This window comes from Sturnus vulgaris, chromosome 3 (assembly GCF_052056855.1).
Source record: "Sturnus vulgaris isolate bStuVul1 chromosome 3, bStuVul1.hap1, whole genome shotgun sequence".
Taxonomy (NCBI): Eukaryota; Metazoa; Chordata; class Aves; order Passeriformes; family Sturnidae; genus Sturnus; species Sturnus vulgaris.
In genome coordinates, this window is record NC_142245.1 from 37,277,578 (window position 1) to 37,291,287 (window position 13,710).

General features: G+C 41.5%; 1 protein-coding gene across 5 annotated transcripts in view; it reads right to left on the bottom strand.

Annotated features, from left to right (window-relative positions):
* LOC106853384 (interferon-induced, double-stranded RNA-activated protein kinase) overlaps positions 1-13,671 on the bottom strand; it is a 25,987-nt gene extending 12,316 nt beyond the window's left edge. Inside the window, exons 1-11 of one of the 5 annotated variants that reach the window (XM_088161369.1) lie at positions 13,596-13,671; positions 11,676-11,786; positions 10,796-10,992; positions 9,672-9,798; positions 5,614-5,728; positions 4,517-4,683; positions 2,944-3,046; positions 1,919-1,962; positions 1,029-1,119; positions 539-573; positions 239-373 (exon numbers count right to left, since the gene is read on the bottom strand). In XM_088161369.1, coding sequence (XP_088017495.1) covers positions 239-373; positions 539-573; positions 1,029-1,119; positions 1,919-1,962; positions 2,944-3,046; positions 4,517-4,683; positions 5,614-5,728; positions 9,672-9,798; positions 10,796-10,814 — 836 coding nt within the window. In that variant the 5' untranslated portion in view covers positions 10,815-10,992; positions 11,676-11,786; positions 13,596-13,671. Of the gene's footprint in view, positions 1-238; positions 374-538; positions 574-1,028; positions 1,120-1,918; positions 1,963-2,943; positions 3,047-4,516; positions 4,684-5,613; positions 5,729-9,671; positions 9,799-10,307; positions 10,417-10,795; positions 10,993-11,675; positions 13,524-13,595 lie in introns of those variants that run through there. The other 4 variants (XM_088161370.1, XM_088161368.1, XM_014876595.2 and 1 more) reach the window with 4 other exon arrangements.
* Positions 13,672-13,710: the final 39 nt, after the last annotated feature.

Here is a 13,710-nt window from a genome sequence, read left to right on the forward strand (position 1 = left end):
TTGTCAGGTAATTACCCACACATCTTCACATGAATGCTTTAAATACCACTGCTTGCCAATTTCTATGCTAGATTTGAAATTTCCAGGGGAAAAAAAAAAAAACTAATATAAATTTTCTTTGAAAATTCTTTTTACAGCAGTATTTTCTCTCCTTCTACCATAAATAAGAAAACAAATCTAGATTTATACATACTGTTATTGCCTCACAAATATTAATTTTTAAAAAAATCCTTCTTACGTTTGATTGACAGTGTGTGGACTCCCATTCTCTTCTCCAGTCTTTGTGTCCTTGTCTGGCAAACCTTCATTTGAATCTGACATATTTTTTTCCTCTTTTTTGTTTCTTATATCAGCAAAATTAGCTGCCAATTTTCTTTAACAAAGATAAAAGCAAAATTTATAATAAGCCATTTTTCTAATACATGATGAAAAAAGAAATGTACCTCCCCAAAGCATCATTTCTTTACTAGAGATAGAAAAAATAAAGTTATTTGGAATATAGTTTACAGGAGAAAGCAATCTAGAAATGAACACATACCTTTTGGACTTCAAGACAGAACTTGGTGCATTTCTCTACATGGAAAACAGAAAAAAACCTAACTGAGGTATCCTGAATATTTTCACTGTATTTGTTTTAAAACATATCAGATAATGTATCTAGGAAATACCTACAAATATGATCATACCTTTTGTAAACAATGTCATAAGAATGAATCTTAGCTCAGTGTTTTTCACATATGTTATGCATAAAATTATCACTGCAAAAATATGCATAACATTATCATTGCAAAAAATGAGGTTAGTTTGACTCTTTTCTTGAGAGTACTGCCATTTGTTAAACACTACATAAATTTGATCCACAATACAGAAGGAAATTACTCATGGCTAACAGTACTGAATATTCTTGGGAAAAATGCACGTATTTTCCAATGATTAGTGGATAAAAGAATGACCTAATGTTACATTCCTACAGTGTTACATTCAAGGTCTAAAATGCAATTATGAGGAAGACCATTTTCATACTATACCTGAAGAGGTGAAGGCTTTTCACAAATCGCCATGTCTTTCATCTTTTCTTCCAACTTTGCAGCTGAGTCAACAGAGCAAATTCTGTTTCTACTGAAAAATAATGGACTATTTTTAGGTGAAAGTAACACAATAAGAAATAAAATTATTGTCACAAGAAAAGAAGAAGTAACAAAAACCCCACAGTTTGTAAAGCAAAACCTGAAAAGGCACTAATAATCATGACTGATTTAAACTACAAAACATCCTGCTTGAAAGCTACTAAAATAACAACACTTTGTAATATTCTCCTCTATTTCTATTATAAAAGGAGACTATGATAGCTAGAAGATAGAGGAGTGTAAAAGTAATGGCACTACAGTCAAACTGTTGGTTTTCTAATCACATATCAAACTTCAGTTTATTCTGCTAAGCAAATTTTTCCCTTTGGTGGAAATGAAGGTTCATGAAGAATAAAAAAAGTGGAAAAAAAAAGAAAAAAGGGAGAGAAGAAAGCAGAATATGGAGCACAGGAAAGTACTGAAATGGAATTAAACTGAGTTCACAAGTGTCACAATAGGAAAATGAGTGTTAAAATGGCATGAAATAATGCTATTGAATGAGGTAGGGTAATCCATTTACATCACGGTAAAAATGCTTCTGAAAGAACTATCTGTGGCAAAATATGAATAAATCAGAAAGCTCTAAACTTATTACAAGCTATCCCATACAGACTCACATAAAATTGCACAAGTAGAACAAACTTTGCTCCAAAGTTTAAAGAAGAGAAGTTAAAATTAGAGGCTTTATACTGCAATAAAACAATAAAATTATATCTTTTATTTAGAATTAGAGCACATTATCCTCTAAGATTAGTAAATATATTATCACACTAGCAGTGAACCCAACTTACTCTGAGTCAGATGTACAAGTGCCATTAGCTTTTTTGATTATCACCTGAAAAAGAAAAGCCAGTAACAGACATCACTGAGAATTAATAAAAATTAAAACCAAACGGAAACAACCCACCCCAAATTTAGACTAAGTGGTATACAAGTTCTGCTTGAGGCAGTAAATTTCAGACTTGGATGAAAATAAAAAGATCCCTGGGTTTGCAACATAGAAAAATATTAAGAAAGGCTCCTAGAGCTATAATAGAGCATGAATTAATTATATGGTTGACTTAAAAACATTAAAAAGCATTGAAAATTCACGCTAACAGCCAAATAATTTTAAAAGCACTTAAAAGTAAAAAAGACTTCTTCCTTCCTGCATACTGTCATCCTTTACTTTAAACTACACTCCATTTAAGTTAGTTCTTATGTTCTGTGCATTTCAGAAGTGGGTTTAGATCACTACTGGAATTCAGATAATTTTTTGCACAGATGGAAATAACAGTTGCTAACGTGAAGACAACAGCTCTGCTCTCCAGAGGGTGGTGTCATCTATTGTTTTAGTAGACTCTGCCTTGGAACACTACAAAAGGCAAGTCCTGTTGATTCTGACTCCTGCTTTTGCCTCTCACATTACACAGTAGATTTTCGATCTAACAGAAGACAGTAAAAGAAGTATGTTCATAACCTACCAGCTCAACAATGCTTCACACAGAAGACAACTAGTATACAAGTCAGAATTTAGAAATTTTTAATATGTGTACATCCTTGAATGACAACATATCAGACCTATTCTGAGACACAGAGAGGTATCAACTGTTAGTGTTTTGGTTTCTTTTTTTAAAATCCAGAACTGAATACAGAAACTCAACATAAATTCTACTAACAGTAGCCCAACCAACATACTAAAAGATGGATTGTTTCCCTCTTTAATGGAATCCATGGAATATGCTTTTAAATGCAATGAGGAAATTGGTTCAAAGATTTAAACTCCTGTAATAAGGCTAAATATAGCACATAGTGTCAGAGAGCTTTCCTTATTTACCTTCTCATATGCTTCTTTTGCAGCAGCTTGTTTTGCAGCCATTAGGGAAGGTCCAGTGCCAATTCCACACACCTGATCATCAATTATACAGCTAAGAGAATACCTGTAAAATACAATAGGAGAATCAAGCCTTATATGACAAGTCTTAAGTTAATGATTTTTAAACACTACAATCAACTGACATGATAGAATGGAAATCTGAAATATACATCTTCAGGACATCGTTTTCAATATGCATTTAAATCTAATTAATAACGGTAGATAACTAATTTGTTGTGTCTTCAAGATAACTAACTTTCAGAGCCTGGTACAATCATGGAGACTATTTGGGGAGGTACTGATAAACACCTGAAGGACAGCACAGTCACTGGTCACAGCCAGCAGAGCTTCATGAAGGGGAAGTCCTGATTTCCTTCTATGACAGGGTACCCCACCTAGCTGATCTTGGAAAGAAGATGACGTAATCCTTTTGGACTTCAGCAAAGCTTTTGATACCATCTCTCAGTGTACTTCTGGACAAAATATCTGGCACACAGCTGGATAACCATGCTTACATGATGGGTGAGCAACTGGCTCATGGGTCAGGCACAAAGGTTTACAGGGAATGGGCTGACATCACATTGGGGACCTGTCACTAATGGGGTTCCACAGGGCTCAATCCTCGGTCCCCTGCTCTTCAACATCTTCACTAACAACTTAAGACTAAACTGGAAGGAGCTGTTGACTCCCTCAAGGGCAGGGAAGCCCTGCAGAGAGACCGACATACTAAAATTTAGAGACGGACAATTATCAACCATGTGAAATTTAACAATGGCAAGTGCCAAATTCTGCAGCTGTTGTTTAGACTTGGGAACAGGAGACTGGAAAGCAGCACTGCAGAAAGGCACCTGTGTATCCTGGTCACTGGCAAGCTGAACATCAGCCAGCAGTGCCCTGGCACTTAGAAGGGCCAGCCCTCCTGCCTGTCCTAAGGGGCATCAGGCACAGCATCACCAGCTGGGCAAGGCAGAGGATTGTCCTGCTCTGCTCTGCACTGGTGTGGCCTCACCTCAAGTGCAGGGAGTAGTTTTGGGGTGCCACAATATAAAAATGACATTAAGCTATCAGGAAGTGTCCAAAGGACAGAAACAAAGATGGTGAAGAGCCTTGTTGGGAAGCTCTATGAGGAGCAGCTGAGACCACTGGGTCTGTTCAGCCCAAAGGAGACTGAGGGGAGCCCTCACTGCAATTACAACTTCCTTGTGAGGGGAAGAGGAGGGGCAGGCACTGATCTCTGCTGTGTGCTGACCAGTGACAGGACTCAAAGAAATAGTATGAGGCTGAGTCAGGATAAGTTTAGGTTAAAATTAGGAAAATATTATTCTCCCAGAGGGTGGCTGGGCACTGAAACTCCCCAGGGAAGTGGTCACAGCACCAAACCTGACAGAGTTCAAGAAGCTTTTGGATAACGCTCTCCAGCAGATGGTGTGACTCTTTCTAAAGATTCAGTTAATGTGACCAAGTGTAACAAACAGTAGCATTAGTAAATACAACAAGGTATTAGAAGGAAGCAGGAAGATAAATTATATCTTACGTGGGAGCATGGGCATCTCCAGTACAAGCGTTTTTACAATAATCAACTATGTGAGACTTCTTTTGTGAATAAATATTTAATAGGCTGACATAATCTTTGTCTGATGCCAATGATGAGGTTGTTTGAGTTGTCCCTAACTCTGCAGCTGCCATATTTGAGGGACTGTCCTGTTATAAAACAAACAAAACAGGTAACTTAAAAACTTAAAAATACATTAAGATAAACAGCGCACAGGAACTAATATAACTGCAAGGTTTGTCCACATTTCAAAAGACTCTTAAGAAATCCCAAGTTTCCATTAACTGAGTCCTTTGTGGCAAAGGACAAACATCCCAAGCATAATTACTACATTTTTAATAAATGGAAATCTGGCTTTCCAAGTACTACGCTTTTGCCTTTAACAGCCTCTCATCATGCCTCATCCCACTCCTTTTAGGAAACTAGAGGGAACGAGCTGTGAAGAAGGGATGGCAGCAGGCTCCCATTTAGCAAGGGCTGCAAATGCTCCTGTGCATGTCCAAGAGGGGAAAGCAGGACTTTTTCAGCTGTCTCATGATTAGTCAACATCAGTAACATATCAGCAAACATGCAGTAATTGTGGTTGCTGTAAAGAACATGTTTATACTGTAAATAATATAATGAAAAGGAAAAAAAGATTAATTAGAACAAGTGAAAGTAAGCAATTTCATTAGCAGAGGGGCAACAGACACAATCAGCAACGCCCTGCAAATGTTTTGAGGACATTGAATCACTGAACAGTTGTCAAGATATAAAAGGACCACTGTCCACTCCGGATTCACCAAGGCAACTTAACAAAGGCAAACACATTTCCTCATCCTCCTATAACAGCAGAGGAGGAAACACAGTATTAGATATCAACCCTACAGGAAAACAGTAAGGAAAACAATTCAGTGACTAAAAAGTAGAAGTACTGAATAAGACAGAACAAAGACAATTTAAGTAATTAGAAGCTGTTTCAAATTAAATAAAATTTTATTGAAAGTCTACTTTTAGATATTCATCTTCAACATTTACTACATTATGGGTGATGTACACTGCTTAGTAACCCGCAAAACTTAATCCTACTATTTACTCACCTGTTTCTCAATCATTTTCCACGTTTCTTTTGCTGCTAATGCTTTTGCTTCTTTTTTACTTTTACCAGTACCTGTAGCATAGTCCTCACCATTTATTTTGACCACAACTTTGAACCTGCAACGAAGGAAACTTGTCTAAAACATTGCTACATTTTCCCCACATATATACTTTAATAACCTTATCAATTAAGCTTCGGGTTTATTATCTACAAAGCACTATAGGCTAACTGGGAAGTATTGAAGCATTAATGTGTTTTTATTCTATCAAACATAATTATCATAATACTTTAGTATAAATATTTTTTACATTTTCCTCTTTAGTCAGAAACTTTATTAGTTCCAACAGTATTTTTAACTGCTAAACTGCTTTTTAAAATCAAAATAACTTAATTTTCAGAAGTATAAAAATGGATGAGGTCAGCATTGTTACAAGCAAGGTTGTGAAGCCTGAACACCAGGACACATCTCAGCAGTGTGACACTACACAGGGAAAGAATAGCTAATCTTGATTTCATGAAACCAGATGTGACATTACACTCATCTTTAATACCTTGTGATGTACACTGCTTAATAAGAACAAAAACCACATCTGGTGCTTGCAAGACATGAATTTGAAGGCAGTCACAAAAAAACCCTACCAAAACAAAAAAAAATAAATTTGCCCACAAACAAACAAACACAAGCCCCAGTCCTGCCTTTCTGTGCTCAGCTGCCGATTCCTCCTGTGGAGGCTGAAAGCCTCACTGCAGGACAGCCTGTTGTCTCTCTCCTCTGGAGGTTGTGCCCTTCGGCACTCTCTCTGTTATGGTTACAAAAAGTAACCCAGCATGCCTCCCTGTTTCATGTAAATTGCCTGTACCCCATTGGCCCTTCCCCCTTTGTACCGCCCCTGAGCCTTCAAATGATTGGATTAATGCTCTACCCCGCCCCCTGGCTTTCCTATATCAACCCTGCTCCCTCCAACCGCTTCAAGGAGAGCGGAATAAAGCTTTGGGTTGGATCACGCTCCTGGCTCTTCCTCTCTGCTTCGGCAAAGCGGAGAGCTCCCAAAAGAGCTGAAATCACTCTCCGCCCGGGAGTGAGCAAGGAGGATGTGCCTGTGCCCGGAGGATGTCCTCACCAGGACGCTTCTTCAGAAGGTCATGGCACCCACCACCACCCCAGGGCCCGCCACAACACCCTTTCCTCTCTGTCCCTCCATTCCACAATTGTGCATGTTCTGCTTCCCATACGGCAACTCCACGAGTCAGAATGGGAAACTGATGCAGCTCAGGACTGACAGTACTGGGTCTGGCTGGGATGAGGTCAACTTTCTTCAGAGCAGCCAGAATGGTGCTATGTTGTGCCTTTGGGACTAACACAGGGTTGATGTTTTACCTACTCCTGCATAGTGTTTGCATAGCACCAAAGTTTTCTTTTTCCCCACTATGTCCTTCCAGCAAGCAGGGGAGAGATATGTGAGAATCTGGGAAAAGACACAACCAAGGCACGTGGCTACAGGGACACTCCATGCCATATGGCATCACGCTCAGCAATAAAAGCTGGGAGATGAAGAAGGAAGAGGGGATATCCAGGATTATAGTGGATATTATATATATATATATTACCTTCCCAAATAAGCACTGGCCATAATGAAGTGCCACTTTCTTGGAAACATCTGCTTGCTGATGGGAAGGAGTAAGCAACTTCCTTATTTTGTTTTGGTTACGCATCCTGCTATGCTTTGTCTATCAAACTGTCTTTATCTCAATCTACAAGTTTTTCTCCCTTTCACCTTTCTGATTCTCTCCATGTCCCACTGGGGGGAAGTGAGGAGCTGGCTGGAGGTTTCACTGCCTCCTGGGGTCAACCCACTGCCATGCTCTAATAACAAATGGTTGGATTTCAGACCAATCAGCCCTTACAGATCCGACTTGTCCTGCAGCTGCAAATCCCCTAATGTTTCTGATACTGCCTCTGCATGAAAGTGGACAGAGGAGAAAACAACAACTGGATTTCTGCCTTTGGCAGCAGCACACACTTGCACCAAGTTAAAGTGACCGTTAGAGCCTCAGGGCACCTCTGTGCTTCAGACTGCAGCAGAGCATGTAAATGCTCACAGCCAACAAGATGGATTCACACAGCCAAGGTACAGCACCGTGAGCTCCTCTGTGCAAAAACTGGTCTCCAATATAGTGTTGTGACTTTAGGAACTCACTTTTTTCATTATTTCAACCTCATTCTCCACTTCCCTTTAATGAAATGTTTGGGTGGGAAACAATGAAGATGCAGAACAGCGCTTGTTCTCATTGTGTAAGCAAGGCTTAGCAAGAAACCTCAAGGTGGCAAACAGTAGGAAAAGGCACATCCATAGTGTGCCATATACTCTACGCATAGGAAACAACAAAGAAAACAACAAAACATGTAAGAAAGGTTTTTCTTGGGGAAGGATTTTGGTAGTCAACCCACAACTAAGCACTGAATACTACACATATTCAGCTATTACACTGCATCTAAAATGCACCATTTTATTTAAGAATCCTGAGGAAATCTGCAGGGGATCTCCACGAACAAGTTGAGGATTACCTACAGGAGCATTACATGAGTTGGTCATAAATGCAGAGTCGTATTTATTCACCATGAACCCCAAGTTAATAAGTAACTGTCTCAGACTTGGCAGGTTTAGGCAGGACTGGCCTAACTGTCCACTCTTGTCTTCCCAGACCAAGAAAGCTCAGGACTGAGCTATCCTGGGCTCCTTTAACCTTCTTATATGGTGTTCAGCACTGACCCTGTCAGACACAGTACTGAAAGCAGCCACAGCACCACAACCATGATAGGATAGGATCTCTGCATCATGCCTCAGACAACTGCAAGGTGATTTATGAGAAGGGACATAGCACAGAAGAGTTAGGGAGCCAGCACACAACCAGCAGCAGTCAATGCCTCCAGTTAGCAGGCAGAACATAGGGAAAGAGCAGCACAAGGGGACTGAAGGAGGCTTACAGCACACATCACCACAGCCAGACACTTTACACTGTATCCTTAGAACAGCCCAAGTTACCCAGGATTTTCCTAGATACCACTGTCACACAGTGGGCTGAATTTCATTTGTGAATGTAAAAGAACACACAGGAGAAACAACGAAAAACCAAAATAAATGGGATAAATAATCTGGAATATATGTAAGTTCTGTCAGTCCCATGCCATCACTTTTGAAGAATGAGGATATTGCTGTGTGATCACAGCTGTGGTCTTTACTGAAATAAGGGTCATTTTTTTTTAATTACATGAGCCACATGGGGAAAAAATTAAGATAACTGATAAACATTTGAGATCCTAATAATATCTATTAATTTATTCTGGTATGGTAGACGGATTTAAGACTAAATCTGCATAGCCAGTGCTATCTGGCAACATGCAACACATCAAAATAAACGTATTAATTATTAGCATAAGGCTTGTCTCCATGCAAAACTAGCAAAACATTTTTTTTAAATCACACAAGGAATTATTACAGATCTTGAGTACCTACAACCTTTGCAAGGGAAAAAATACAATATATCAATGCTAAAAAATAAAATATATTCCATCACCTGTAATTGTCTCCAAAAGATAAAGCAAAACTTTTTAAGCAAAAGACCCTTTTCTTGTAAGAGATGTTGAAAAAATATACTGCACTTTAAATATGTTAGTACACAATCAGTTAATACACCCAACCTTTCTGGTTAGAAATCAACAATGCTTTGTAGTATTTAAATCAAAAGCTGAAATTCTTGCTGTAACCCAATCCACCATCTGAGAGGAGATACATAATATACAATAGAGTTACTAGTAAGTAACAGGTGCCTTGCTGGTACTTTCTGAAAAAGAGCCATCACCCTTGAAATGTTTTCTCCTCATACTGTATCACATGATGGCTTCCCCATGCACCTACCATTCAATTCTTGATTTCAACCAGCTTTCCCACTAATATAATATGTGCTTTCAGCAAATTAACATTTGTGACTTCAAGCTTTACATAGTTTGTTCACTGCAGGAAGAGCCCTGCCGGTTATTGACATGCAGAGTGAACTTACTCAGGATCGTGATCTGGGCCCGTCCTACTGATGAGTTTATAATCCGCTCTAAATTTATGTATTTGACAGTAACGGTTGATCTTCCCCATATAATCACAATCCATTTCGGCACAATCTTCAAGAGATGCTGCAAAGTAACATTCAAAGATGTGTCTGTTGCTCTAGACATAGAATAAAGGCAGCCCCTAATCCTGGTAGATAGGTCACTGTTATGATACAAAATAAAAAATTGGTGCCAATAACAAAGTTCATGGGAAACTAATTGAAATTATTGGTCTGCAAAAGTTTTGCAAGTCATTGCTTGGAATTACAGTTTTAGAAAGCAGAGTGGAGAATTTAGTGATTAGAGAAGATTTCTTAGCAGATTTCTTGACAGAAAAAGATTGAATCATTCAGTGAATTCGGTGGGAGTAACGTTTCTCCGGAACTAGAATCGGTTCCTTCAGAAGAGAGCCCGACGGCACTTGAACATATCGCTTGGAGCAGCGATGACGCCAGGCGTAGCCACACGGACGAAAGATGACCCCCAAGCTATCGTCCCCGAGCGCGGCGGGCCGGGCCGCTGCAGCCGGGCTGCGGACACCCCATCTCGCACGGACCCCTGCCCTTCCACCCGCGCCCCCGTCCCGCCGGTACCTCCGAGCTGCTGCCCACACTCCGAAAGCCGCGGACCCTCCATCAGCCCGCCCGGCTCTGCCCGCTGCTCTGCGCAGACTCCGCCCAGTTTCGTTTCCCGCTCACCGCCCGCCCCGCGCGAGAACGAAAACGAAAAGGCGGCGAGGGCGGGAGAGTCCCGCAGGGAGCGGAGCGGGACGGGCCCGGCCCGAGGCCGCGGGGAGCCGTGTTCTGCCCGGCACGGAGCGGCGCCTCCGCCCTGCCCAGCGCCCCTGAGCTTGCGGGGAACGAGGGCTCCAAGGCGAGCGAGCGGCTTCGCAAAGACCGGACCCTCAGCCTCGCCCCTGACTCGCTGGCGCCTTTTTTGTTAGAGTAACCACACGCTAGAGCTCAGCAACATGGCCAGCGGAGAGCAGTGCGCGCCCAAATACATCCTAACCCCATCAAGCCCAAGAATCCCCGGGGTTTTATACCCTTATACTTTCCCCCACCCTTCCTTCTCTTCCTACCTCCCCGCTCCGTGTTCATCCATCGCGCTGCCGTCACCTTATCCAAAAGGTCAGCAGTCACCAGCTCCTGCTGTTATTCCCCGTTGTCCATTCACCTGGCTGCGGTCACCTGTCTTCATGTCCTTTGTCATCCCAAAGGCTGGGAATTCATGGCCTCTTGTCTCAAGATCAACCAGGAGCCCGATCTGCATTTTAATCTGCGGATTGCAGGCCAAGATACTTGGGTGAGAAGTATTTCTCAACACACTGAGCTTGAAATATATTATGGGTATCACTGAACATGAACACACTTCATAATGAATCTCTTACTAGGATAAAGAAAAAAAAATCAGCTACCAAATTAATAATATATTCCGTGGAAGTGGGAAAGAAAAATCTCCAAGATCAGTTTTCAGGGGCTAGATGTAAAGGATGGAGCAGATGACTTCCACTGTACACACTGGTCACCTACTCCTGATCACCCAGATTTGATTCCCACTCCCTGCAAGGTCTCTCTCCAGCAGAAACCAGACAGCCGTGTAAAAAGAAAACAGCAGTAAGCCTTAGGTCTTCCTCAGTATGAAGAAACAGCTTGGGCACCCAGGAAGCTCTCACCTGCTCTCTCATAGTGCTAACACAACCAAAAAGGAACCCATTGAGACACCAGTGGGGATGCAGGAAAAAACCATCAGAGAGTTCCAAATGCTGAACTCCTAAACACAATCATCTTGTAACAAAAAAAAAAAAAAAAAAAGACAAACAATGATCTGAGTCGAATAATTCGCAATTGTTATTTATGTATGGACAACAAGTTTTCTTTGAAAGTGTTTATGATGTTCTTCCTTTTTAAAAGATACCCAGAGCAATTCCTCGTTTAAAGATACCAAATTAGCATTCTTACATTATCACTTCAAGACTGTGCAGTATATCTTATATTTCCTACTCAGGTTTCCAATGACTGTTCTTTTCCTGGTTCTCAGCTTCTGCGAGGCATTTCCAGCCTCTAGTGAGCCTATAGAAAGAACAAGGAGAAAGTAAAGAAACTTGCTGATAGATAAAGCTGTCCTAAGTAAGCTTAACAGCTGACTGAAGTTCAACAATCTTGCAGAGAATTTTCCACGTGTACACAAAAGCACATTTTACAATTACAGTCATACTCTAAAGCAAACAAACACTTTCCACGCAGTCAGTTAGTGAGAAAAATGAAAAAAAAGAAGTTTAAAATGTAATTCTAATTCATGATTTAACTGCTTCAATTCTGTAACGGAAAGCTTCTAGTAAAAATATATACCTTATAAAATCTTATAAGACATTTATTTTCCAACTATGACCTCAAAGAAAGCACAACCATTAATTTTATGTAAATGTACCTTTTTCCAAAAGCACATATAGGATCCACTGCTCACTGAGTACAATGCAGGGCTCTCTGAAACAAATGCCATCTTCCTAAGTACAATGAATCCTAGAAATTCAGCTATTTTTAATCACTCTTCTGTGTAAATTCTGAAAAAACGCAATTCAGTAGAGGCCCATGATATTCACATGCCTAACACCTTTTCTGTCTTATGAAGCAAAACTATTTTTGTGCTTATCAAGCACATTTTATTTAAGTCAACTAGAGTAATTTTATTAAAACTCCTCTTGTTGCCTTTAACTACAGGATCCTTAGCCATCTCTGTTTCTTCTCAGAATACCCCTCTCTCCTTAAAGGCTTGTCTTCTGTAGTTTTGTTGCCCATATGCCAAGCTTTTGGGCACAATTACTTTGGCCTTGCACGTGACTCAGTGTCTTCTATCAGATAAGGAGACTGCTATCAAAGGTGCAGTTTTTAGAACTGAAAGTGACCTGGAGTGAGCTTCCATTTTTTTGGTAAGAGACAAAGTTTCCTCCAGCTTTTTGAATTGCAGTTAATGACAAATGTCTAAATAACATTAGCAGTATTAAACAGTAATCAAATTAAGAAAAAATGCTTGCTGGCTGCTAAAAAATACCTTGTGTTTCTCAAAACATTATCAACAAACAAGAGCCTGTTAAACTTCACCTTGGGGAAAATCATCAATTCTGAAACAGCCTTTGGTATATACACCTAAAAATCTCGTTCTATGGAGCTGTTCAGGCTTTCATTCGAACCGGGTTCTCCAAATACTGGAGTTTCAGTGGAGTTATTGACTTTGGCTTTATTAGGAACACTTGCTGTTGGATGATTCAATCCCCGTGCTGTGGCTGCTGTGCCCAGACGTAATGCAGGAGCACGCTCCAGAAGGTAAACGGGGAAGCTGGGAAAGCCGAACTGAACCGAATCTTTTGCATGCGTGTCCTCCTCCTCCTTCGTGTAGGTCCCTATGCAAGGAATGCTTCGGTGTGCAAACCTACAAACTTCGGCGTATTTGGGCGCCCCGCTGCGACCCCGTGCAGGGACCTGTTTGGTGCGGTTCCCTAAGGCTGGGACGGGCTTCCCCAGCAGCCGCGGGCCCGGGGCTGGCACAGCCAGCCAAACTGCCGCCAACAGCCGGGAGCGGGCAGGCCTGCCCGGGCGGAAGCACTGCGGGAGGAATTCTTGGACAGCAAAGCTGCTCCCTGGCATCATCCTAACAGGTTATTTTTCAAACAGCTGTCCTGCTACCTCTCCCAGGAAACATTCCAAAAAAAAAACAAAACGAAGGGAATCACCAAACAGCGAAACACACAAACACAACAAGCACCGCCACACCCAGGCCCCCATAGAGCCGCTCCTCCTCCCGGTCTCAGCCACCGCCCCACCCGCGGCCTGTTGCTCGCGCGTTCCGCGCCCCGCACAGCAAGGGCCTCGCCGCAGCAGCACCTGGGGCCGGCGGCCTTTCTTCGGCGGCCTTTCTTCCCCGCCCCGGCCCCGGCCCCACCCCCACCCCCACCCCCACCCCCACCCCCACCCCCACGAGATGTCGGGATTCGGGTAG